At 42.2% G+C, this 26138-nt stretch overlaps 1 protein-coding gene across 1 annotated transcript; it reads right to left on the minus strand.

The window, feature by feature from the left end:
* On the minus strand, nucleotides 1-24659 carry LOC129832397 (putative lipid scramblase CLPTM1). The gene is made up of 15 exons (XM_055896423.1): nucleotides 24518-24659; nucleotides 15136-15263; nucleotides 12380-12503; nucleotides 11898-12056; nucleotides 11691-11808; nucleotides 11508-11593; nucleotides 11269-11389; nucleotides 10843-11087; nucleotides 10573-10666; nucleotides 10344-10471; nucleotides 10122-10184; nucleotides 9937-10032; nucleotides 9701-9836; nucleotides 9102-9269; nucleotides 1-2140 (listed from the first exon to the last, which is right to left on the minus strand). Exons 1-15 carry the CDS (start codon nucleotides 24632-24634, stop codon nucleotides 1941-1943), a joined length of 1983 nt encoding a protein of 660 aa, XP_055752398.1. The 5' UTR covers nucleotides 24635-24659; the 3' UTR covers nucleotides 1-1940.
* Nucleotides 24660-26138: the final 1479 nt, after the last annotated feature.

Raw genomic sequence — 26138 nt, forward strand, 5'->3', positions numbered from 1 at the left:
TTTGTTTTATGGGTTTATTTCAACAGTGGTTACATCCATCCCTCAGCTGTTTACCAAAGACAGTAGCAGGGTGTACCTTCAGTAGTTGCTTGAACTACAATTTGCCCCTTTAAATTGTGCTAGTTTAATGAAAATATTTTCTTAAGAGTACCACGGTATGAGCAATAATAACCATAAAACCGATTCTAGAAACACTTAAAATAAGGGATGTGTTTTGTGAAGTCTTACCCTGGCGTCATGTTTTGATAGCCATGCCCATGATGCTCTGGATGAGACTGCCAAAACGAGGAAAAAGTAAGAATTTCTGGATTAACCACCTGTAAACTAAATTTAGTAAGGAATAAATTGACAAAATGTCCTTAAATTCACAATTCTGAGAACTGTCTTGGGTAAGGTGGAAATGTACACAATACCTGTTAGCAAAGGCGTCAGCTAAAGATGAGGAGCTTGCAAGGATTTGTAGTCTCGCATGTCGTCTACTTTGATGCTAATTAGCATTTTTAAAAGCTGAGAATAAATCGAGCCGAATATATTGATAAATCACCTTGTCCGAGAGAGATTTACACGGTTAATAACTCATCGCGCCCTGTTAATCCTAAACAGACCTTATTTTAAGTGTTTCTAAAAAATCCCCTATGGGAAAAATAAATAGTGGAAAAAAGTAATTATTTGTGTAGGTGTGTGACTTTACTGCGAGATGCCTTTATGCCAGCGTTTCCCAAACTCAGTCCTGGGGACCCAAAAGGGTGCATGTTTTGGTTTTTGCCCTAGCGCTACACAGCGGAATAAAATAATCTAAACTTGATTAGTTGAATGTGAAGTGCTAGGGGGAAAAACTAAAAAAGTACAGCCCTTGGGGTCCCCAGGACCTAGTTTGGGAAACACTGCTTTACACCATCTCACACTCAACAGTTTCCCGTGTGTATCGAGAATAGTCCACCACCCAAAGGACATCCAGACAACTGTGGGAAGCATAGGAGTCAGCATTGGCCAGCATCCCTGTTGTACGCTTTTCACACCTTGTAGCGTCCATGACCCGGCGCTATGAGGCTATTCTGAGGACGGGTTGTTAATGTCTTAGGTGTTCTTAATGTTTTGTAGACTGTGTATGTCAAGGTGGTCCTGCCTGGCGTGTGAATGTAGTAAAACAATTCAAAAATCAGAAGTCCAGGCAAAAACACTTGTAAATCAGCTATTGCTAGACATTTTGACATGAGTATTAACATTACAAGCTGAGATTCTGTAGTTTCAGAACATACTAAATAAATTCTAATGACTGAAAACAGAAATCAAGTCATTATTAATATTTATATTAATACCTACAAGGCTGTTTTTTTTGTTCAAGTTTGGAACATCGACCATTTGTTTAAAAATGGAGGGTAGTCTGTCTTTCGAGGGTAGTGTTGGACAGGTCGTCCATCTTGGTTCCCTTCACGTCGCCCTTGGCTCTGGACACTTCCAGTTTCCTCCAGCACTACTCACCAATTTCCAGTTACCCCACCATGACACACTGCGTTCACACATGGAATGAAAAATTTAAATAAAAAAATAATCACAAGAAATCCAAAAATGTCGCAGATCTGAAAATACGGAGATATGTACTGCGACCTTCCACCCTCAACTGGGCCTCCCACATTCACAACCTTGCTTCCAAAACATTACTGTTACCCATTGAAAAAGATAAAGATTACAGTACATCACGTTTGTTTCACTTCACTTGAACTGCAAAAAAGAAAAAGAAAAAAAGTGAGTCTACATTAATTACGATTTGCTGCAGAACCCCCACACAAAGAAGAGAGTTAAACAGAAATATGTAGCGGTGTCCATGACAGAATACAATGACTCCTTTTCCCTGGCAAGTGACATTTCACTCTGCCTGGTTTCCACAGGTCCGCTTCGCCCCAGGAGCGAGGACGAGAAAGGCGGATAGGTTGGTCATGTTAATCGTTCTTCTTCTCCTCCTCTGCTTTCTCTGTTATGGCGGCGACCTCCCCTGTGGCTGTGACCTCCCCCTGTGCTGTGCTGTCCTTGTTAGGGTCCACTCCAGTGGGCTCCGCTCCGCTGGTGCCAAATTCGTTCATCCGGTTGGGATCCACCCTGTAGATCCAGCGCTGGTACAGGTAGACAAAGAATACTACGTCTGTGGGAGGGAAACATAAGAGTTATTACAGGGAACCAGGGGTGTAATGTTCACTAAAACCCATGGTTCAGTACGTATTGTGGTTTTGGGGTCACAGTTCGGTTTCGGTACAGCGGGAAAATTAAAATGACAAAAGTTACTGTAGCAACATTTTTGACCATTTAAGAAAATACAAAGTGTTGGTATTCCTGATTCCATGTATGATCATGAGTCATATAATGGCTGATTAGAGCACAAATCAGGAGTACCAACACTTTGCATTTTCTTAAATGAAAACAATAACTCAACAACAACACTAAAATAGAGTGCAATATGCGTGTGAAATCAATATGTAAACATGGCTCAGACATTGTACATTACGGACACCTTCCTAATATTCAGTTGACACCCCATGTGTCAATTGTCTCACGGCTTAAGAATCCTTAACCTGTCCCTTTCATCTACACCAGGGATGAACCCGCAGAACATTTTGTAGCCAGCTGACCAACTCAGCCTGGGTCTCAACTTACTGTTGAGAGTTAGAATAATAGAAAACACAAGCTGCAATTAAAACATGTGGTTGTGCATCAGTCACTCACTCAATTAGTTGTTGTCAGCAAATAAATATTTGATTGTTTAGTTAGTCTTGCAGCCAGCTATCTAAACTTGTAGTAAGCATGTTTCGAAATACCGACCGGGGTGGGGCACATTGATCACAAATGATCATATTTAAAACTGCAAACATTTGCCTCCACCCTATGCCAAAAATGTGTAGAATTGCAGGAAACGTACATCATAAAAATATATTTTTTCTCTTAGCTGTCACAAGGAGGGCTACTAAAATGCTATTTGGTAAACGCATCATACCAGCTGTATTTTGAAAGTTAAATCTTTAACTTGATTGCTGACATGCAAAACATTTTGGGACTATATCCAAAAAGGAATAATAAAATGAATAACAAAAGATAGTTTTGGGGTGTAATTTTCTCTGTAGTCCTGGAGATCCATCTGTAGCGGGGATGGGCAACTCCAGTCCTCTGGGGCCTGATTGGTGTGTCACTTTTGCCCCAGTTAACACACCTGACTCCAACAATCAACTAATCATAATCTTCAGTTTAGAATGCAATTAGTTTAATCAGCTGTGTTTGATAAGGATGGGGAAAAGTGTGACACCACTCTAGACCCCGAGGACTGGAGTTGCCCATCACTAATATGTAGTAAGCTCAACACATGGTGCATTGGCCAATTCATTGACAACGTCGGCTTCAGCTTGCTTAGATAGAGTGGGTCCTACCCGTGTGCTGAAATGGGTGCGAGAGGGCCAGTATCGTAGTGGCTCGAGCACTTTCATGAGCTGCTGAATCCCCATATTCTCAACAACCGATAATGGGCGCATATCTGCGGCAATAAATATGCTAAAGACAATCAGAAAGAATGTCTTTAACCCTGCTTTATAGTATAACTTGTTTTGAACAAAAGCTACAAATAAGTGAGTCACTCGGCCCTTTGCTGAAAAATAGAGCTGTCCATGGTTCTGAAACAATCTTCAGTGACCATTGAATTGTCACCTTTCCCTATATGTTGCTTTGTGCAGAATTGAGGAAACATCAACTTAATTACACTGAACAAAAATATAAAACGAAACATGGGACCAACACTTCACATGTTGCATGAGCTGCAATAAAAGATACCAGAAATGTTTCATACGCACAAAAAGCTTTTCTCTCCAAATTGTTCAAATTTGTTTACATCCCTGTTTGTGAACATTTCTCCTTTGCCAAGATAATCCATGCACCTCACAGGTGTGGCATATCAAGAAGCTAATTAAACAGCATGATCATTACACAGGCGTAGCTTGTGCTGGGGACAATAAAAGGCCACTAAAATGTTAACTTTTGTCACAACACAATGCCACAGATGTCTCAAGTTGAGGGAGCGTGCAATTGGCATGGATTGCAGGAATGTCCACCAGAGCTGTTGCGAAGTAATTTAAATGTTCATTTCTCTACCATAAGACGCCTCCAACGTCGTTTTAGAGAATTTGGCAGTACGTCCAACGGGCCTCAACTGCAGACGTTGTGTGGGCGAACGGTTTGCTGATGTCAACGTTGTGAAGAGAGTGCCCCATGGTGGCGGTAGGGTTGTGGTATGGGTAGGCATAAGCTACGGACCATGAACAATTACATCGAGGGCAATTTCAATGCACAGAGTTATCGTGAGGGGGGGACAACATTCCACAGGTCAAAATCAACAGCATGATTAACTGTTGCTGACAGGTGTATAAAATTGAGCACACAGCCATGCAATTTACGTAGACAAATTGGCAGTAGAATGGCCTTACTGAAGAGCTCAGTGACTTTCAACGTGGCACCGTCATAGGATGCCACCTTTCCAACAAGTCAGTTTGTCAAATTTCTGCCCTGCTAGAGCTGCCCCGGTCAACTGTAAGTGCTGTTATTGTGAAATGGAAACATCTAAGAGCAACAATGGTTCAGCCTCAAAGGGGTAGGCCACACAAGCTCACAGAATGGGACCGCCGAGTGCTGTAGCGCGTAAAAATGATGTCCTCGGGTTGCAACACTCACTACCGAGTTCCAAACGGCCTCTGGAAGCAACGTCAGCACAAGAACTGTTTGTTGGGAGCTTCATGAAATGCGGTTCCATGGCTGAGCAGCCGCACACAAGATTAAGATCACCATGCGCAATACCAAGTGTTGGCTGGAATGGTGTAAAGCTCGCCGCCATTGGACTCTGGAAACGCGTTCTCTGGAGTGATGACAGACGAATCTGGGTTTGGCGGATGCTAGGAGAACGCTGCCTGAACCAATGCTTAGCGCCAACTGTAAAGTTTGGTGGAGGATGTGGCTGTTTTTCATGGTTCGGGCTAGGCCCCTTAGTTCCAGTGAAGGGAAATCTTAATGCTACAGAATACAATGACATTCAAGACGATTATGTGCTTCCAACTTTGTGGCAACAGTTTGGGGAAGGCACTTTACTGTTTCTGCATGACAATGCCCCCCGTGCACAAAGTGAGGTGCATACAGAAATGGTTTGTCGAGATAGGTGTGGAAGAACTTGACTGGCCTGTACAGAGCCCTGACCTCAACCCCAATGAACACCTTTGGGATGAATTGGAAAGCTGACTGCAAGCTAGTCTTAAATCGCCCAGCATGTGCCCGCAGCAATGTTCCAACATCTAGTGTAAAGCCTTCCCAGAAGTGTAGAGGCTGTTATAGAAGCAAAGGGGGGACCAAGTCCATACTAAAACACCCATGATGTTGGAATGAGATGTTCAACGAGCATGTTTCCACATACACATGACCAAAAGTATGTCTACAGGAATGAGACAGATCCTGCTTCTGTTGCCTGTTTATTTAATAGTCTACTGACTCCGTGAGTACCAAGTATCACAACTGCAAAATGTTGGATAAATGTTGGGTAAAGCAAGCAGTCTGTTTTTTGTTACGCTTTAATAAAAGGCTTTACAAATGTTTGTTAGAACCGATTCTCTGGTATTACTTGTGTTGTTTACACGTTTCCAAACAGGCAGAAAAAGTATTATAATCCAACACCATCTGTTTGTCACACATAATATGCAAGCAGCTCTCGCTTCTCTACCCTTCTTTTTCTTCATCTCCTTATTGTTATTACAATTATGATCCTCATTATAATATGTCATTCTATGGCTTCTTATAGTAGTAGCTCTGTATAACCACCACTGAGCTGTAGGCCTAAGAGCACGTCCTGTTTAGTCTTAATATTGTAACTTGCTATGCATGAAGCCGCTCCAGTCTTTAAGAGTTCCAACTAGTCGTTGACAGATTAAAAAAATTAAAAATGTAACCCTTATTTAACTCATTCTTATTTAGAACTAATTCTTATTTACAATGACGGCCTACAGGAGACCCCATAAGCCTAATAGTTAAGTGTTCCAATTCTCAGAGTAATAAAACTCTGACACTCTGAAAGCTCAAGTTTATTCTTCCCAGAGGATCAATACAGCTGCATTAGACACATGTTTCTACCACCACAAGTATATATACTCCAAGTTAGGCACTCCTCCTCCTCCTCTCCAATCCTTACATCTATTATGGTTCGACAGGAAGAGGAAGTATTAGGGTAATAAACCATCATTTCTCCCTTCAGGGGATCTGACCTGACCTCAACCCCTCATTTGCCTAATCCACAGATGTCCATCCGTATCCCCGACAGCAATCCTGTGACTTCATCCCATCCACCCAGCACATTCCAAAGCCATCTGGCTCCAACAGATAACCATCAACTTCTGATGTAAAAAAACAGTTTCTAGGATAGCAATGTTCCAAGTTTAACCCAGAATTCAACAAGAGTTACCGGCAGGTATCTTGATTATAGAAAGAGGAAGTGGTTCCTGAGCCATAGACAGGCAATTGCTTTGGAGTTGTTAAAATAATATTTTTTATCATTTCTATATGATGAACCCATTGGAATGGAAGAGACGCAACGCTCGCTCACCACTAAAACTTTAGTTTCACTTAACGGGTTTAAAAGATTGACGTTTCGGCCTTCAATGGCCTCCTTCAGAATAATCACAAAGTGAAGGGACAAGTTCATGTTAGGGCATGGAGAAGATAATTAAGGAGAAATCGTCAGCTCGTGCTGCTAATGAGGTAGACCATACGGGGTCGGTACTCAGGGTTTTAGGTACTATGGTCAATGTCTCCACCTTGTGATGAAATACAGAAGTGGAACCAATAACTATTGGAAAACCGGGCAAGCTTTTTTCAACTATAGTAGGTGTAATTGATATACAACCATCACTATATAATGCATGTTGAATATGTTGGATATATAAACTCAGCAACAAAAAGAAACGTCCCTTTTTCAGGACCCTGTCTTTCAAAGATAATTTGTAAAAAAAAATCCACAACTTCATGGAGTCATGTAGTAACCAAAAAAAGTGTTAAACAAATCCAAATATATTTTATATTTGAGATTCTTCAAAGTAGCCACCATTTGCCTTGATGACATATGGGAAACACTTCAATTAACAGGTGTGCCTTGTTAAACGTTAATTTGGGGAATTTCTTTCCTTCTTAATGCATTTGAGCCAATCAGCTTAGACAACGTAGGGGTGGTATACAGAAGATACCCCTTTTTAGTTAAAGACAAAGTCCATATGGCAATAAAAGCTCAAATAAGCAAAGAGAAGAAAAAAAGTGTTTGTTGGTTGCACCTCGACTCACGTTGGTTGAGCACCCTCTAACTTCTTTCCATAGATGATCAACCCATAAATACATCTAGAACTACAGACAAGTATTTTTTGCAATGTTCCGACCATAGGAACATTAATGGGATTCTTCTATAAACACTTCCTCATATGCAATTGAAACCAGTCTATATTTCTCTCAACTGTCTTTCGTTGTCCAGCAGCCAAAGACCCAATCCTAGTCATATTAACAACCCATGCTTGTGGATGCGTCTTTGGGTCTTTCCCTACTTCCAACATTTCTTTAGGATATTTTCATCTCTGTCATATGAAACCGCTCACATTTGCGGTGCACTTTCAGGAAGGGTGTCTTCCCCGCTAATTGCATTTTGGAACATTAGCGCTTATAGCCTACTGTAGTGTGTGCATTGCTGCGCTTACAATGTAAAGAAACAGCCTAATAGCCCATCAACATTTTAAGCTAAACGTTGTGATCTGTTGCATCAGCCTCATTGCTTTTTAAAAAGTGTTTTTTTAATGTAGTGGTTGTGTTCATTTGGGATCTATCAACTGTCCCAGACTATATTTGAAATATTTCTTTGTCGCACAGAAGGACACGCTGACCAATGGAATAGGTCAACTTTTCTACTGTAGAATGACGTAGGCTAGTGCTTTTGCCGTTCGTTAGGCCTACTTCATCTTGTTGGACGACGAAAGGTAAAATGTGGACTGTTCTTCTGACATCTTTAATATGCGCCTCGGAATTCGATAAGGACGTGCGCCATTGCATCAGTTTGTCGCCAATTGCAGCCTACTTCGAAGCTGCGATGCCTGTGATAAGGACCCGATCACGTGATGGGCATTGGCTAATAAGAATTGAGATACCTGGCAATTGGCAGCTGGGAGAAGGGAATTCATTTTTTATTTTTTTAGGACGATTTGGAACACAACAAATACAATAATAGCACAGCCAGGATTAAAAAGAGTCGCTTTCATTCGTGATTCCAATTGCTTTAGCCAACTTGTTGCAGTTAATTTATTGTTTAATTATTCAAGGCTCCCTTTCGTTACTCATTTTTATAACTGTAACGCTTAAACGAAATGATCAAACCAAAAGATACAACAGTTCACCTGACAAGACTAAAGTTTGAAATGTCTAACTCAATATCACAGACGTGATTTGCCCTGACGAAAATGCTTCAACCCCCTACAAATGACAATTATAATTCACATAATCAAAACAACCTTTAGGTCATGATGTACAGTATATACTTAATAATCAATAGAAAGTAGTATACGGTATTTGTTCATCAACATCTTTTTGTTTTCGTTACTAAAAAGAAGGGTAAAAATACTAGATAGAGTAGATGTGCTCAAATATGCCCTCTGGTGTTTTAAATGAGTATTAACTGCAAGGGCTGCGACTCACCGACATATCACAACATACCGTTCACTATACTGCAGTATGATTTCAAATGAGGAACCGCTGTAGTCGTTAACGGAACAGCCTGAACATGTTATTTTTCAGCTCAGATGTACTCAAAAAGGCATAAAATGCAGCGTACACATGTAGGCCTAGTCTTATTACTTTGTTCATATATTTTTGGGATGCATTCATTCGGGTCCACGATGTAGCCAGAAACAAACGGTTCGGTACGAATACGTGTACCGTTAAACCACTAAGGGAACTAGTTTTTATTTATTAACAATGGGATAGTCATTGTTAAGACCCGGAATGGGCTGTACTTAAGTCTATGAAATGTGTGTGTTGGAGGGCAGTGAGTGATAACGCACCGTCTCTGAGACATCCTATCCTGTACATCATGGGCATCTTGATGACAAAGGCGAACAGGTCGTCGATGAAGGTGTTCAGTGCCTTGTAGGTGAGCATCCTCCATGGGAGGTGGGCCACAGACTTCATCTTATAGTTGATGAACAGCTGTGGCGTCATCGTGATGAAACCTGAGCCAAATCACAAAGCAGACAACAACGCATCAGATCAAAGAAACAATGAGCATCGCACTTAGTCCTCCTCCGACAGTGTCACTTAGGGTAGAATATCACTTAGGATGTCAATTAATAGAGACACATTTAGGAGATAATGTGTTAACAAGGACAGACTATCAATAACTATACACTTATGGGTCAATAAGGCCAGACTGTCTGCTTGGACAGACTGTCAATAGGGATCAGACTATGTAAATGAGGATTAAGACTGCATAGACTCTCACTTGTCCTGGACTGTGCAACTGATTTAGCGATTTGATCATTACAGCATAGAAAAACGAGGAAAGGATGATTTTCAAAGACCAGAAAAATAGGAATTCCTTAAAAATCAGGCTTTAATTTTTTTAAATAATCACATTCCTGAACAATGACCACCAGTGACTCACCAAAGGTTAACAAGAAGCCATAGAGCATGCCCAGTACGAATGAGTACCAGCCTTTGTGCTCTTGGTACAACACACTGTAGACGGCATAGCACCCGAACAGAGGGTACAGCAGCCAAGAAAGGTACTTGAAAGCCATCTACGCAGAGGGAAGAGGACAGGACAAAAAACATCAGTAGAAGATTTTCCATTCTAGCGGGCAATAAAAGCTATTGTATGGTGTTGACGCGTTTCCTTACGTCGTCGAAGACTTTGGTGGAGGACTGCACGTACGTTGACTTGTCTTTTATTGATAAGCGTGGGAGGATCCCGAACAATTTGTTTTCTCTGTCCAACTAAGGGGAAACCGACATCCAGATTAGCTAACAAACAGGGATTCATTTGTGCAACCAAAAACAAGAGAAATACCTGTTCTCCATCTCACCTTGACATCCATGACCTTGGTGATCTTCCAGAAGTCGATGAGCAGGCCGATGAACACGCTGACCTGGATGTTAATGGGACACGAGATGGGGATTAGAAAAGGGACCACTCTGCTCTAGTACAATGGTCATGAATGACATGCGTACAGAGCCTGCCATGATGAATGACATTATAAAGGGTCTGGTGACAAGTCTTTATTTATATAAATGAAAAACCCACTGACCTGCACCACAAAGTTGGTCTCATTGTCCAGGATGTAGAGCAGCACCACCAGGGACTGGAACACCCCAAAGATGATGGAGCGCACAGAGAGACCCTCCATGGACTGCCTGCTGTTCCAGAACTGGATGTCTGACACACACACACACACCAGAATAGAAAGAACATTCCACCACACAAAATACATGTAATAGGCAGTTAAGCTGTGGGAAAAAGAAGCACAGTGAGCTCACCATTCTTGAATGCCAGGAACTCGAAGATGCTGTGAACGATTGAGACCACAATGGTCACGCCCAGGAGGTAGGGGTTAGTTTCCAGCAGGGCCACCTACAGAGACAACACAGTTCCTTAACAACGGTTACCAGGGAAACAACATGGAGTCCAGACTCGGGGACCAGTTTGATTCTAAGATGTGCTATATTGGAGGAGCAAAAGCAAAACAAAAATCTATATCTCCTTCTCTATTTACACCCTCCCCTGGCCTATGACCTCTAACCCCTGACCTTGACAGAGTCCTGGTCCTCGTCAGACTGCTCATAGGTGTCCTCTGGCAGGAAGTTCCATGGTGAGCGGGCATTCTGGGCAGCGTAGAGCTGCCAGCGCCACAGGGACAGCGGGCAGTAGGACAGGCGCAGAGGCAGCGACTGCAGGCTCTCATTGATGGGGTAGTAGTCTTTCTGCAGGTTCCAGTAGTCGTTGAAGTAGACGATAGGATAGTAGTCGCCGCTCACCGCGTCAAACTTCACATCTGTAGGGTTGGGGAGGGTAAAAAGAACAGGTTGAGAAAATGAGAGACAGAATAGAGCAGTAAGTAAAAGGTATTTCAACTTTAGTTAGATATTTGTAAAGAAGCAGTAGAGCTCAACCCTCCTAGTACATGCTCTGGTATGACCCACTGAGACGCACGAGAATAGGTGGGTAGAGCTTACGTTGGTCCAGTGGAGGGGGGACCGAGCCCTTGACCCAGGCTGTATGGTCGTCCACCATGTTGATGGTGAGGTTGGCGTGCCAGTGGGAGATGATCTCCACTGGGCCGTGGCTCTCCGCTCGCTGGGGGGGGGGGGGGGGGGGGGGGGGGAGAAAAGAGGAACGGCAGTCAATCAATACTGTGCGGACTGGGTTTACTGACCGAAAATAGGGTCTATGCATCATGGTAAACACAGCTGACCTTGATCATCTCCGGGTCGGTCTCGGTCTCCCCCGTCAGCAGGTTCTTAGTCTTCACGAACTTCCTGCGTTTGAACTTGTTCAGCACTGAAAGAGTCAGAGTAAAACGTGAGTCAAACCACTGACATACTACTTTGAAAAGGTCATGCATGCACCAGAGTGTGGGGGTGGGTCAGTTACTTACTACGCGTGGCATGGACTGTCGCTAGCCGACGATACTGGCCCTTGCGTTTGGGGTCTGGGTGGAATCCAGTCTTCGTGAAATACACGTGGATGTAGAGGGAACCATTCATTTGCACTTTCTGTAGCACATAGGATCAGCGAAAGAGAGAGAGATTAGAAAATGGACATCCTACCTTCACTTCTCCCTCCTACCCAGTCCCCCCCTCACCTCTGGGATGTCCAGATCTATTGAGTGCTCATAGCAGCCATCCCCATCTTCTCCAGTGTTCCAGTCTCCGTAGACCAGGTCTCTATGGAACCAGAACAGGGACTGTGTGTCGTTGAAGTCAGAGAACACCTCGTCCTGGGAGATGTACACATACAGGTCCTGAGGGCAAAAAGAAAACAGTTTATCATTTATTCTTCATGTTATCCATTTCCCTATTCTTCTATTGACTTGCTCTCAACCACTTTGGGTGGTTGTTTGCTGTGGCACAGCTTCTTTGTCCAGCAGTGTGAACTAATTACTGAGTGCAAGTCAACAAGCTAGCCAGGATCAAGCTCATCAACGGAGACAAGTTGTGCACACAACTCACCCAGAGAACTACCACTGAGCGGCAGGCACAGACCAAAGGTCAACCAGGAAGTCAATACAGTCACATGACCTGGGGTTAATCGCTTATGCAGAACGGTGTGAAAAGGCCGGCGTACCATGAGGCTTTCCTTGGGGAAAAGGTTTCGGCTGGGTAAATGCGGTGCCCCAGCCGGGGTACTGGGGTCTGGTGTAGAGGACCCTCTGCGGAACCAGCTACTGATGGCCCAGATGACAAAGATCCTGTAGAGGACGAGGAAAGAGAAGAAGAAAGTCAGGTTAGCCCAATTGAAACCAATTAAACTTTTAGTAAAATGTGTAAAAGTTTTTTTTTTTTTTTCTCTAAGTGGGATGCTTGAAACCATAGAAATAGAATTACATTTCTATGATTTGGGACCACCCAAATGACATCACCCCCTTAAAGTTGAAATTTAAAACGGTTAAAAACGATCCCACTTAGCATCCACCGTAAAGTATGTGTGACTGAAACAAAGGTTGAGATAAAGACAAGTGTTTTTTATATATATATATCTTTAGCGTCAGATGTTGGAGGATTGATTACAGTTCCTTGGTGTCCACGTCACCAACAAACTATCATGGTCCAAACACACTAAGAAAGTCATGAATAGGGCACGACAATGCGTTTCCCCCCCTTGCCCTCTTCATGACTGTCTTAGAGACAGGAGATTTGGCATGGGTCCCCAGATCCTCAAAAAGTTCTATAGCTGCACCATCGAGTGCATCCTGACCGGTTGCATCATCGCCTGGTATGGGAACTGCTCGGAATCCAACCGTAAGGCACTACAGAGGGTAGTGCGTACTAGAGGTCGACATGGCCGATTAATTAGGGTCGATTTCAAGCTTTCATAACAATCGATAATCTGCATTTTTGGCCGCTGATTATGGCCGATTACATTGCACACCACGACTGCGTGGCAGGCTGACCACCTGTTACGTGAGTGCAGCAAGGAGCCACGGTAAGTGCCTAGCTAGCATTAAACTTATCTTATAAAAAAACTAATCTTAACATAATCACTAGTTAACTACACATGGTTGATGATATTACTATTTTAACTAGCTAGTCCTGCGTTGCAAATAATCAATGCGGTGCCTGTTAATTTATCATCGAATCACAGCCTACTTCGCCAAACTGGTGATGATTTAACAAGCGCATTCGCGAAAAAAGCACTGTCGTTGCACCAATGTACCAAACCATAAACATCCATCCCGGTCTTAAAATCAATACACAAGTAGATTTTTTAAAACCTGCATACTTAGTTAAGAAATGCATGTTAGCAGTCAATATTAACTCAGGAAATTGTGTCACTTCTCTTGCGTTCTGTGCAAGCAGTCAGGGTATATGCAGCAGTTTGGGCCGCCTGGCTCGTTGCGAACTGTGCGAAGACCATTTCTTCCTAACAAAAACCATAATAAATTTGCCGGAATTGTACATAATTATGACATAACATTGAAGGTTGTGCAATATAACAGCAATATTTAGACTTATACCCTGACTAGACCGCTCGCGTTGCGTGCGCAAGCGTTGCAAAATACATTTTGAAATCTAAATGAATCAATTATTGCGCGCGCGCGCCAACGAGCATCTGGGTTGCCAAGGGCTAAAATAGAAGTCAGTTCTTTTTGTTACGCAGATCGCGCTGCAACTCCTGCCGCTCCCATCTCCCATCTCCTCATTGGTTATACCCACGTGGGTGACTGAAAGACGAACATGGTCGGTGGCGGTAATGCACATAATTTATGAAAGTTGCCAATCGCAATATAAAGTCAAGAGAAGAAAGGGCCTGGGAGGAGATGACTAGAAACCATTGACCGTTTTATGTGTGGATTAATTGTCAGAGTAGAGGACCGTGTGCATTTCAGGTAAAATAACAACTCAATGTTTATATCCCAGGACAAATTAGCTAGCAACAGCAAACTAGCTAAATAGGACAAATTAGCTAGCAAGTGCAAGCTAGCTGGCTAAATTGCCATACATTTTTAATGCTTTTAAACCTGTTCCCAAATTAAATGTAATTGGTTCAGAGTTTGTTCTGATATTTTAACCGGCGTGTCGTGATCGCGTTTGTGGGGGGATAAAATACATTTATGCACGATGGCGCATGCGCGCACCCGGTTTGGGTTCCTCGTGCTCCATCGTCCATCAATCTTGGTTTCTGATGAAACCAAGATTGAACTCTTTGGCCTTAATGCCAATCGTGACATCTGGAGGAAACCTTGCAATAACCCTACGGAGAAGCATGGTGGTGGCAGCAACATGCAGTAGGATGTTTTTCAGCAGCAGGGACTGGGAGAGCAGTCAGGATCGAGGGTAAGATGAACGGAGCAAAGTACAGAGAGTTCCTTGATGAAAACCTGCTCAGGACCTCAGACTGGGGCAAAGGTTCACTTTCCAACCACACAGACTACGCAGGAGTGGCTAGGGGGGGACAAGTCTCTGAATGTCCTTGAGTGGCCCAGCAAGAGCCCGGACTTGAACCCGATCAAACGTCTCTGGAGTGACCTGAAAATAGCTGTGCAGCAACGCTCCCCATCCAACCCGACAGAGCTTGATAGGATCTACAGAGAAGGGAGAAACTCCCCAAATACAGTTACGCCAAGCTTGTAGCGTCATACCCAAGAAGACTCCAGGCTGTAATTGCTGCCAAAGGTGCTTCAAACTACTGAGTAAAGGGGTCTGAATACTTGTGTAAATGTGATATTTCAGTTTTTGATTTCTCAGTATGGGGTATTGTTTGTAGATTGATGAGCGAAAAATAAAAGATTTAAATCAATTTTAGAATAAGGCTGTAGCGTAACAAAATATGGAAAAAGTAAAAGGGTCTGAATACTTTCCGTGCGCACATCTCTGACCCACCTGAAGAGGACTCCCTTTATGACCGACCATGCGTTGGCTGGTGGAGCCGGCGGTTGCTGTGCAGGGTCCCCAGCAGCAGTCTGTACGGCCTGGCCATCCACGACTGCAGCCGCTCCATTGCTGCTCACCTACACACACATCAAATCAGTAGTGATGCACCAATATGACATTTTAGGCCGATACCTATATCCAATATTGTCCTTGCCAAAAATAAAACAATACAAATAACCAATATTTAAAATTTGTGCGGCGATTTAAGCATTCTAGTACAGTTAAATAGGCACTGCATCTCAGTGAAAGAGGCTTCACTAAAGTCCCTGGTTCTAATCCAGGCAGTATCACATCCGGCCGTGATTGGGCGTCCCATAGGGCGACACACAATTGGCCCAGCTTTGTCCGGGCCGTCATTGTAAATTTACGTATGTCCCCATTACCAGTAAAACAATCCAAACATATTTCTTTCACTTACTTGCTATTCTGTTCCATTGTTCAGTCGTTTCAAAATTTTACGTGGAGTTATTACGTCAAGTACCTACGTTATATAGGTATGCACGGTAGCTTTGACATCGGTTTTTAACATCGGCGGCGTTGAACTAGACATCGGCCAATACCGATGTTGCCATTTTTAGCTAATATCGCCCGATTCCGATATGTTCACCGCTATATCGTCAAAAAGATATGCACAGGAGTGTTTCCATCAAACTGGCTTGTTACAGATGAAAAGCTGTGCGTGATGACATAAATAAAACACCTTTTCCACATCAGTTTTTTATTCAGTTCATGGAAACTTAAGTTCAATGCGATTCCATCGGTTGTCACAAAAACTGTTAATATCAATAGCAAACTTGCCCAATCTAGTTGTCTTGGTGCATGTTCTCAAGACAACACTGATAAAGTGGAATGTAGTGTGCAAATAAAAAAGCAATTTCAATAGCTAGGCAAAAGATTTATGCGAATATTCTCTGCATTAACAAAATGTGTCTTTTCCCACCAGAGACGTGTTTCCATCAAATTGACTAGTCGTACGTGATGACGTAGTGCACAACTTTCGTGCTTAAGTTCTTAATTAAGTACCGTATAAAAAAATTAAAGTTAAAATGGGTTTCCATCGCATTTTCAACTCTACTGATGGTTTAAATGTTGCGTTATATAGCAAAAGTGCCCACTCTGGTATTGGCGCGTGCGCTCTAGCCAACAGTTCGCAGACATAGTGCGTGTATGTCCTACACGAGATGATTATGGACAAAGGATCAAGTTCATTTTTAATTTGTCATACAGCAGCCATCATGTCACTAGAATAAGACCCTCGATATTTATTGAAAAGGAGCATCAAGCTCATGACCTTGCACCACCACCCTCTGAAGTTCATTATTTATCTAGCCAAACTGCCATAGTGGCAGGACCACATATCGCGTGACTCAAGTTTACTTCGATATGATGGGTATTATATCAATATGTGAGCATTAAAAAAAAAAAGTTGTTTCCACTGCCATTTCTTGCATAAAACAATTTTACAGACAAAAAGATCTCACCATGTCTAACGAACAAAATGTCTGTTTTAAGGATGCAAACGTTGGTACATTTTGCAGCCGACTAACTGACCCTCATTAACCGGTCAACAATTTTTTTCCCCAAACAGTAAAATTACGTAACCAACAGAAAGTGCACAAATTGCTGGTTTGGGTAAGTATCCTTCAGTAGCGTTTGGACACCACGTACATTACCACTCATCACCGCTGCCCCGTCGTAGGTTTGTGCAACCAGCTTCTTGACATTCAGTGGTGCTAGGACTTGAGAGGCCAACACCAGTTTTGTCCTTCACCTCCACAAACTCCAAAAACCTCTCACACACACTGTTGTTCGGGAACATGTAGCGCAGCACTATTACCATCTTTGATTTACAGGAGACGTCAGTGGTCTCGTCTGCCTGTACAGACGCAAAAGGAGTCAGACACCTCCTTTGCTATAGCTTCTCTGTACACTTCATACATACAACCCCAAAATTTGTTTTGGATTGTGCGAGATGTACCCTTAACATTTGGTTGGTTGTCATAATGCCTTTGTAGCCTGTAATCTCCTTCACCCATGGTCTCAAAAATACACCGGAAACCGCCTGGCTTCAAGGAGTCAGCAGACTCGTAATTTTTATTTAACCAGGTAAAACCCATTGAGGTTAAAAACCTATTTTGCGAGGACGACCTGGCAAGAAGGCAAAACAGGTTAATAGCAGCGTGTGCATAAAACATTACAGAAAAATACAGAATACTGTACACACAAAATACAGTGTCACAAGTTAAAATTGAAGATTAGAAACAACTGCAGTTGTCAAACAGTGTTGTCGATCAGAGTCTTAAAAACAGACAAGGACACTAACTCCCCTACCTTTAAAATCTCCTAAAGCATGTTCCAAGATGAAGGGGCATTATGGGAAAAAAATACCCCCCCATCTCAGTTCTCGCCTTTAGGAACAGACAAGGACAGCAGCGACTGTGAACGAAGACTATATTGAGTGACTGATCTGGTCAGTAAAGAACAGATACAAAGGGAGATGTACAAAGCGTTGATGGGACACAAGTGTACCCGTGCTTTAGCCTCCTGGGAGAGAGAGGTCCATTGCACAATAGCATCCAGATTACAGTGATGGGTGAGTGATCTAGCGTTTGTAATAAATCTTAAAGCACCATGATACACTGTGTCCAGAGTTTAAGGTACTTGCTGAGGCCTGCATATAGACAATATCACCATAATCCAGCACTGATTAAAAAAAAGGGTCTTTGAACAAGATATTTTCTGACTAACATTGAAAAGCAAGATTTGTTCCTGAAATAAAAATCCAATTTCAACTTCCTGGTCAAGTTATCAATGTGCGGTTTAAATGGCCCGAGCGCTGTCTCACAATTGCCACACAATTTAATGCATGCTATAATTGTGGCAAGCACGTACCTATTCTACTCCGTTCGTTGGTTGTGCAGGTCGATGGCTCGTCTATATGAGGTGTGTAGTTGAGTCACAACTTTTGATTTCCCCAGTAACCCAAGTTTAACAGCGTTGTCTATATGTGATGCACAATTCTCATGTTTTGAAACCCTTTCAGACAGATGTTATAAATCCTTAAACCCAGAGACTTGGACCACACACACCCTCTCCACTGAATTACAGGTAGGGGAAGTTAAATAGTGATTGCTTTGATTGAGATGCTTGCAGTTAGCCACGGCTTCCTTCCAAACCACTCATTGTTGAATTTGTGATTTCAATGTGTGTAATTTTTATGTCCAATGGCTGATGAGCACAGAGACATTTTAATCTTGAATTTATCTTCATGTGACAATGATTGAGAAGGATTTGCCAGTAGAGTGTCGACTTGATTCAATTATGATGACTGCTAGCATTTCAGGTAAAAAAGAAACAACTCAATGTTTATATCACAGGACAAATTAGCTAGCAGCAGCAAGCTAGGTAAAAAGGCAAAATTAGCTAGCAAGTGCAAGATGCACTGAGTTTGAAGGTAGGCATTGAAATACATCCACAGGTACACTTCCAATTGACTCAAATGATGTCAATTAGCCTATAAGAAGCTTTTAAAGCCATGAAATCATTTTCTGGAATTCAGTGTATCAAACGTTTGACCTACTGAAATTGTGATAGATCATTTCACTTATAATTCACTGTCTGTAAACAATTGTTGGAAAAATGACTTGTGTTATGCACAAAGTAGATGTCCTAACTGACATGCCAAAACTATAGTTTGTTAACAAGACATTTGTGGAGTGGTTGAAAAACGAGTTTTAATGATTCCAAACTAAGTATATGTTAACTTCCGACTTCAACTGTATATCTGTAAAAAGATAGTCTCGAAACTAAAGCTTTGGTTGTCTTCCTCTCAGGATTCCATGTCTTCTCAATGTTCACCTCTTGAACATCAGACTGAGGTCTTATCTTCACTGTCACTTTCCAACCTGGTTGAGGATGTCAGACTCAAAAAGCCTCAAATATTCCCGGATGGCCACCAATTTTTCAACCCTTGTATTGGTCAGCCTGTTGCATGCTTTGGCGTGTGTTCCCAAACAAGGACCAGTTGCGCTCCGAGGTGGTTGATGTTGGTGGGATTTGGAGGATGATGGAGGCAACAGGGGAAAGAGCCTCAGATCCACAAAGTCCCTTCCACCAGGTGGCTGATGAGATATGTTGCCACGACTGCCATATTGCATCTCCATCCCAAAGCCCTTGCTTGGAAGTGTACTTCGCCAGACTGCCAAGAACCTTGCCCTCATCCAGGCCAAGGTGGCGAGATACAGTAGTGATGACACCATAGACCTTGTTCATCCCCACCCCAGACAGGTTGCTCTTCCCAGCATACTTGGGGTTCAACATGTACGCAGTGCAAATACCTTCTGTGGACCAAGGTCATTGATGACTACCTTCAGCTCACCTGCAACGTAGAGACCGGTGTGTCTGTTGTCCCTTGTGTCTGTGCTCTTGTAGAATACTAGTTGAGGGGTGGAGATGTAGTTAATTATTCCTTGCCCACAAACATTTGACCACCCATCAGAGATGATTGCAATACAGTCTGCTTTCTCTATGATTTGCTTGACCTTCCCTTGAACTCTGTTGGACTCTGCATCCAGAAAATGAGTAGGTAAAGCATGTCTGGTTGGAGGGGTGTATGATGGGCGAAGAACATTCAGAAATCTCTTCCAATACACATTGCCTGTGAGCATCAGAGGTGAACCAGTTGCATACACAGCTCGAGCAATACATTCATTAGCATTTCTCTGACTACATTCCTCCATTGAGTCAAAAAAACTTCTTATTCCAGGAGGACCATGAGCTGTTGCTATATATGTGTCCAATTCATAATTTACACCTCGAATATAAGTAGAGGGACTTTGTCAGAGGTTGCTTGTTGTGAGCGCGGAGGGAACTTTATGCACTTGGCCAGATGATTCTGCATCTTTGTTGCATTCTTCACATATGATTTGGCACGGTATTTGCAAATGTACACCGATTTTCCTTCTACATTAGATGCAGTGAAATTTCTCCACACATCAGATAGTGCCCGTGGCATTTTCCTGTAAAGATTAGAAAAACATTTGTAAAAAAAATTTAAAATAAAATTCCATGTACAGATAAATAGTTAGGCAGTTAGATTAAACAACTCCTTTGTAAAGATAAATGTTTTAAAATTAAACATGTATGGAAACAGATGAATTAACACTCCTCAGTTAGCAGGCTCAAGCAAGCTAAAACCCACATGGTAGCAAAAACTAACAAGCAGAAATTGTTAACAAGTTAAAAATGATTTAAACAGACATTGCTGTAGGCTACTATTTACTAGTTAACAAAAAATCATGTATGTCATAAAATATTCAACCCACCCAGTATTGTAATCAAAACTTACCAGAAAGCATGTAGTCCTTGGCTCAGACAGTGTAGTAGCGTGGGCTCAATAGCATCTCATTAGTGTGCAAGATCTTGAGAATCAGCTGTACATGTGATGGAAGAGTGCACTGTGCATGCAGAGGGTTGCAATTCCAATAAATTGGGGATAGTTTAATTAAAATATGCCACAAAATCTAGAATTGCCATATGTGTATCCCATAAAAAAAACATTCACTGTTATAAGATAACTTTTTGAAGGAATTTAAGCAGAATTCCCAGGCTTAACTTCCCGTGGAAAGTTTCCAGGAAGTTTCAGACCCTTTGCTACACTATTTCTAACCTAAAAATGTGGGGCTCAAAACAGGTGGGGCTCTGTCGCCACAGAGCTTCATACAGGCAAAAGGCTCTATGGTCTATTATTTAACATGCAACTGCTGTAATGAAGCAGCTAATAAAACGCAATTTTTAAACATTTGCCAAAACGCAATTCACGGGAATTTAATTTGAACAGGAGAGAAATTCTGATTAATGGCATGAGGAAGTTTAAAATAATTGCCTCCACGTTTCTATGAAGCAAGGTAAGACATGACTCATTATTTGATGTAAAATGTTCAGGTTTCAAACAAATATACTGCCGCAAACTCAAATTGCAAAGTGGTGAGTGACGCGCTGATTGCCTTCTTACCATTGACTAACGTTATAGCCTACGCACTCGAATGGGAGGCGTACTTTAATTACGAGTTGAGATCGAGTTAAAAAAGAAGAAGAATCAGCTCCTTTTAAAATCGTGGCCTTCAAAGTTAACAATTCTAGATGCAATCGCATGTTATTTGTTGCGCAATGACTAGGCTGACAAAAGCACGTTTCTCATCAGTACAGGCTTTTTGACAGATGATCGGCTATTCCGCTCCTCAAACTAGCCTCGGTATGCTGTGCGCGTGTGAAAATGCATGACGACTAACGGAAATACACACGCCAATTTAATTCCACTAAATTATGCAAATTCACCTATATCATGACAGGTCAAATGTATTTTCAGCAGCTAACCGTTTAATGGTTAACGTCCCTAGTCTATCGGCATTTATAAAATTGTACTGAAACTTCACGTTTCCATCACAGCTGTCGTGATTTTGCTTGCATAAAAACTGTGGATGGAAACGTGGTTACAGACAACAAAATTCACCCATGTCTGGTGTATTTTGTTTTGTCGACTGTAGGACATTTTGCCCAAAAGATTCCAGTTTCCATGAACACTATAAGAAAAGATCATTGATTTTCCAGCATCCGCTACATTTTACCTAAAGCGAGCAAGAGAAGAAAAAAAAAGACCCAAACAGGGCTGACGGAAAGTAGCACTTCGGGGTTATCCAGTCTGGGACTCATTTCAAGAGCCACCAATGAATTATGTGAGTCACTTATAAAGACAGTGATTTCCTGAGGTTTCTCAATGGTTTACACTGCATTAATGTTCCCCTGAAAGCCTACTAGTAGGACCCATGATGACGTAGCTACTTTGATAGGATTTGACATGTAAGCAAAACCTGTCTAATTAAGTTGTATGGTCCGGAGTGAGTGCAGCATGAAGGAAGCATTCCAAGCCAAGAACGTGGCAGTCAGAAAGCCCAAGCAGTGGTGCATTTTTGCCCAGTGACACAAAAGACAAGCACATGCCAAGTCACAAGACAGGCCCCACGCTCTGAAAATCACATCTCCCCTCCATGTCACCAACACAAAAGGGATGGACAGCAAGCCTCTAAGAACAAACTGCACTGACAGTCAAAAAGGTTTCAGTCAACACAGTGACCCCCATGGCCTAAGAGGCTGAAGCTAAACAGTGCTGCTGCATGAGTGTTTTTGCGTGAAGGCAGCAGTTTCCTTATGATGTTAACTGACTGGAATGATTCCATTATCTGTGGCAGATGCTCCGTTTTGTTCCGGAGGGCACCCCAAGATGACACAGGATCCAAAATCCAACTGTGTTATCTTCCCAGTAAGAAGTAATCCTTATAACTCACATTGTCAACTGGGGTTAACATTTTACCCACTACTAAATTCTGCCAATGGGACACAGAGTAAAAGCATTGAAAACAACCAATGGCTTTGCCTACTGCTATGAGAGGCATCACAGCCCTTATCTGTCAATCTTTCATGGAGGGAATCGGAAGACAGCTGCTGCCTTGGCTCCTGTAGCATTCCTCATTGGTTAGATGAGTTACAGTATCTGTGATAAGAGGACCAAACTGGTTCCTATGAGTGGGAGATACTTCTAGTTGATTAGCCACTGCATTCACGAGTATCTGCACAAACAAGCCCCGGGGACCTTAAAGAACACCACTCTGAAGGTTAGCGTGGTAAGAGGGCCTCTAGTGGATGCGTTTCAAGTTGATTTAATAACCGAACACACCTGTCAAATCAGGAGGCTTGTTGAGACACAGCAAGACATTAGGCCCCCCCTTTCTTTATTTTTACATGCGTAGTCTCGCAGTGGAAAGCAAATGTCACACGAACCAAAAATGAGTAATTGATCCGATCTGCTCAGAAGGGGATGACAGTCCCGTGGCATGCATGTGCACTGATGTTTGACTGAAGTCAACATTAGCTTGCTAACTGATGAGTAGTGACTAGCTTGCTAGTTAGTTAGCTAATAACTAACCAGAATATCCAACCCGCTTGCTTACAGATGCACTAGGGTCAGACAGGCTCACCGTGTAAATTGTTTAGATTATCCGGCATCTCACTTGGAAAACATACCCCAATTCAGGGTTGATAAATGCTTTGTACTCCGAATTGTCCCATTATCCCAACTGTTACAGGAGAAGATTGAATGACAGTTATCAGTAGCCACAGCAGCCATTATGGAATGGCATGTCGCGTTGAACAACAAAGAAGCAGATTGGCTGACACTGCAATTCCAAAATGGCTGCTATGGCTTGAGGATGAAAGGGGCAGTTTACCAGAAAAACAGCCTGGTCTCAGGCTAGACGTAACATAATAATTGTAAATCCAGGACACCCAAATTTTTACATTTGGTACGGTTACATAAAACAGACAAATTAAAGTAGGGTAGTTGGTTGGGCATTTAACGCAAATGTCTAGCAACCCAAGGGTTACAAGTTCAAATCTCATCAGACAACCAAAGCATTTTTAGTAACTTTAACTACTTTGCATGTTACCTAACTCTTTTAGCTAACCCTTCCAGCAAACTTCTCGGTGTAACAGTTTGGATAATGGGACAAATCGGAATACAGCACATGTATCATCCCTTGGATTGAGGTATGTTTCCCGAGCCATATCTTGCGCCAGCTCCACCGTGTCTTAATCTACACATGAATCCTGTCTGACCCCAGTGCACCTGTAAGCATGCGGGTCGGATCTGCTTGCTAGCTAATAAAATGCAACATCCATAACCAATTAGCTAACGAACTAAAATCTATAAAACACAGATGTTCGATCATTCTCAGCGTCGCGCTGTGATTCGTTTGCACTCAGTTGATAGTGATAGGCAGCAGACTAGCTTAGTGTATCAAGTAATAACTTTAGTCCATTGAAGAAGGCCGTGCGATTAAAGGTAATGATTGACAAATGATTCCGCTAACGAACGTTGGCTAGCTACATAGGCTGACGAAATATCATCGCCAGTCTAGCTAGCCACTCTTGTAGCTAACTAACTAGGTTAAAACGGGCTAACCCAATCATCCACTGTCATGACGTGATCTGTTACCCCAAGTACCGACCTCATTATTTTGGTCAGAAATATGGTTGTCGACAGTTCTGTTGGCTTATCAGAAAATAAATAACTTGCAAGATGCTGTAACAAACGCACCGTGAAAGGCAGGGGGACGTTTTTAAACCGACCGGCATTGACAACGTCAAAAGCTCGCGTGTGAAACGATCACACTTCAATAACAATGTCTGCAGTGCCACTCACTACTCGAGTTAGCCATATGCCGATATTGGTACGTTCACACATGGAAGACAGTCATACAATTTAATTCATTTTTACCTCGCCGTTGGCTTGCGGAGAAGCTTCGGTCTCCTGCGACGCCATCTTCGCTGTCTCTGTCGCACACTGCTGGCAATGAAATCGCAGTCCTCGCGTGAGCTCAGATAGGTACATCATCAACGTGACGTTTTTTTACAAAGAAGCAAGTCGTCCCATGTTGGCATGAAGACGTCAGTGCCTTATCTCTCTATTGTGCTTACAGTATTTGTGCCTGTTGTAACCCAGTACCTTTGTAAAAGAATACTTTGAAGTACTAGTTTTTTGTTGTATCTGCACCTTACCATGTATTTTGTTTTCCTACTTTTACCTCAGTACATTCCTGAAGAAAATTACTTTTTACACCATTACATTTCCCTGACACCCAAAAGTACTCGTTACGTTTTTACAGAAAAATTAAAATTCACCCACTTATCAAGAGAACATCCCGGGTTATCCATACTGCCTCTGTTCCGGCAGACTCATTTAACACATATGCTTCCTTTGTAAATTATGTCTGAGTGTTGGAGTGTGCCCCTGGCTATCCATAAATAAATACAAACCAATAAAATTGTGCTGTCTGGTTTACTTAATATAAGGAATTTGAAATTATTTATACTTTTACTTATGATACTTAAGTATATTTGAGCAATTCAATTGACTTATGATACTTAAGTATATTTAAAACCAAATACTTTTAGACTTTTACTCAAATAGTATTTTACTGGGTGACTTTCAATTTTACTTCAGTCATTTTCTATTAAAATCAAATCTAACTTTATTGGTCACATACACATATTTAGCAGATGTTATTGTGGGTGTAGCGAAATGCTTGTGTTCCTAGCTCCAATAGTGCAGTAATATCTAACAATTCATAAAAATACACACACATCTAAAGTCAAATAATGGAGTAAATATATAAATATTATGATGGGCAATGTCGAAGTGGCATTGACTTAAATACAGTAGAATAGAATTTAACTTTATTTGTCACATGCGCCGAATACAACAAGTGTAGACTTTACCGTGAAATGCTTACTTACAAGCCCTTAACCAACATATATACATATAAAATGAGTAAAGCAGTATGTAAACATTATTAAAGTGACTAGTGTTCCATTATTTATGTGACTAGTGATTCCATGACTATGTATATAGGGCAGCAGCCTCTAAGGTGTAGGGTTGAGTAACCAGGTGGTAGCCGGCTAGTGATGGCTATTTAACAGTCTAATGGCCTTGAGATAGAAGCTGTTTTTCAGTCTCTCGGTCCCAGCTTTGATGCACCTGTACTGACCTCGCCTTCTGGATGGTAGCGGGGTGAACAGGCCGTGGCTTGGGTGGATGATGTCCTTGATAATCTTTTTGGCCTTCCTGTGACATCGTGTGCTGTAGGTGTCCTGGAGGGCAGGCAGTGTGCCACCGGTGATGCCTCTGGAGAGCCCTGCGGTTGCGGGCAGTGCAGTACCAAGCAGGCCCAACAGGATGCTCTCAATTGTGCATCTGTAAAAGTTTGTGAGTCTTAGGGGCCAAGCCAAATTTCCTAAGCGCCTTCTTCACCACACCGTCTGTGTGGGTGGATCATTTCAGATCATCTGTGATGTGTATGCAGAGGAACTTGAAGCTTTTCACCATCTCCACTGTGGTC

Source organism: Salvelinus fontinalis, chromosome 33 (assembly GCF_029448725.1).
Source record: "Salvelinus fontinalis isolate EN_2023a chromosome 33, ASM2944872v1, whole genome shotgun sequence".
NCBI classification, from domain to species: Eukaryota; Metazoa; Chordata; class Actinopteri; order Salmoniformes; family Salmonidae; genus Salvelinus; species Salvelinus fontinalis.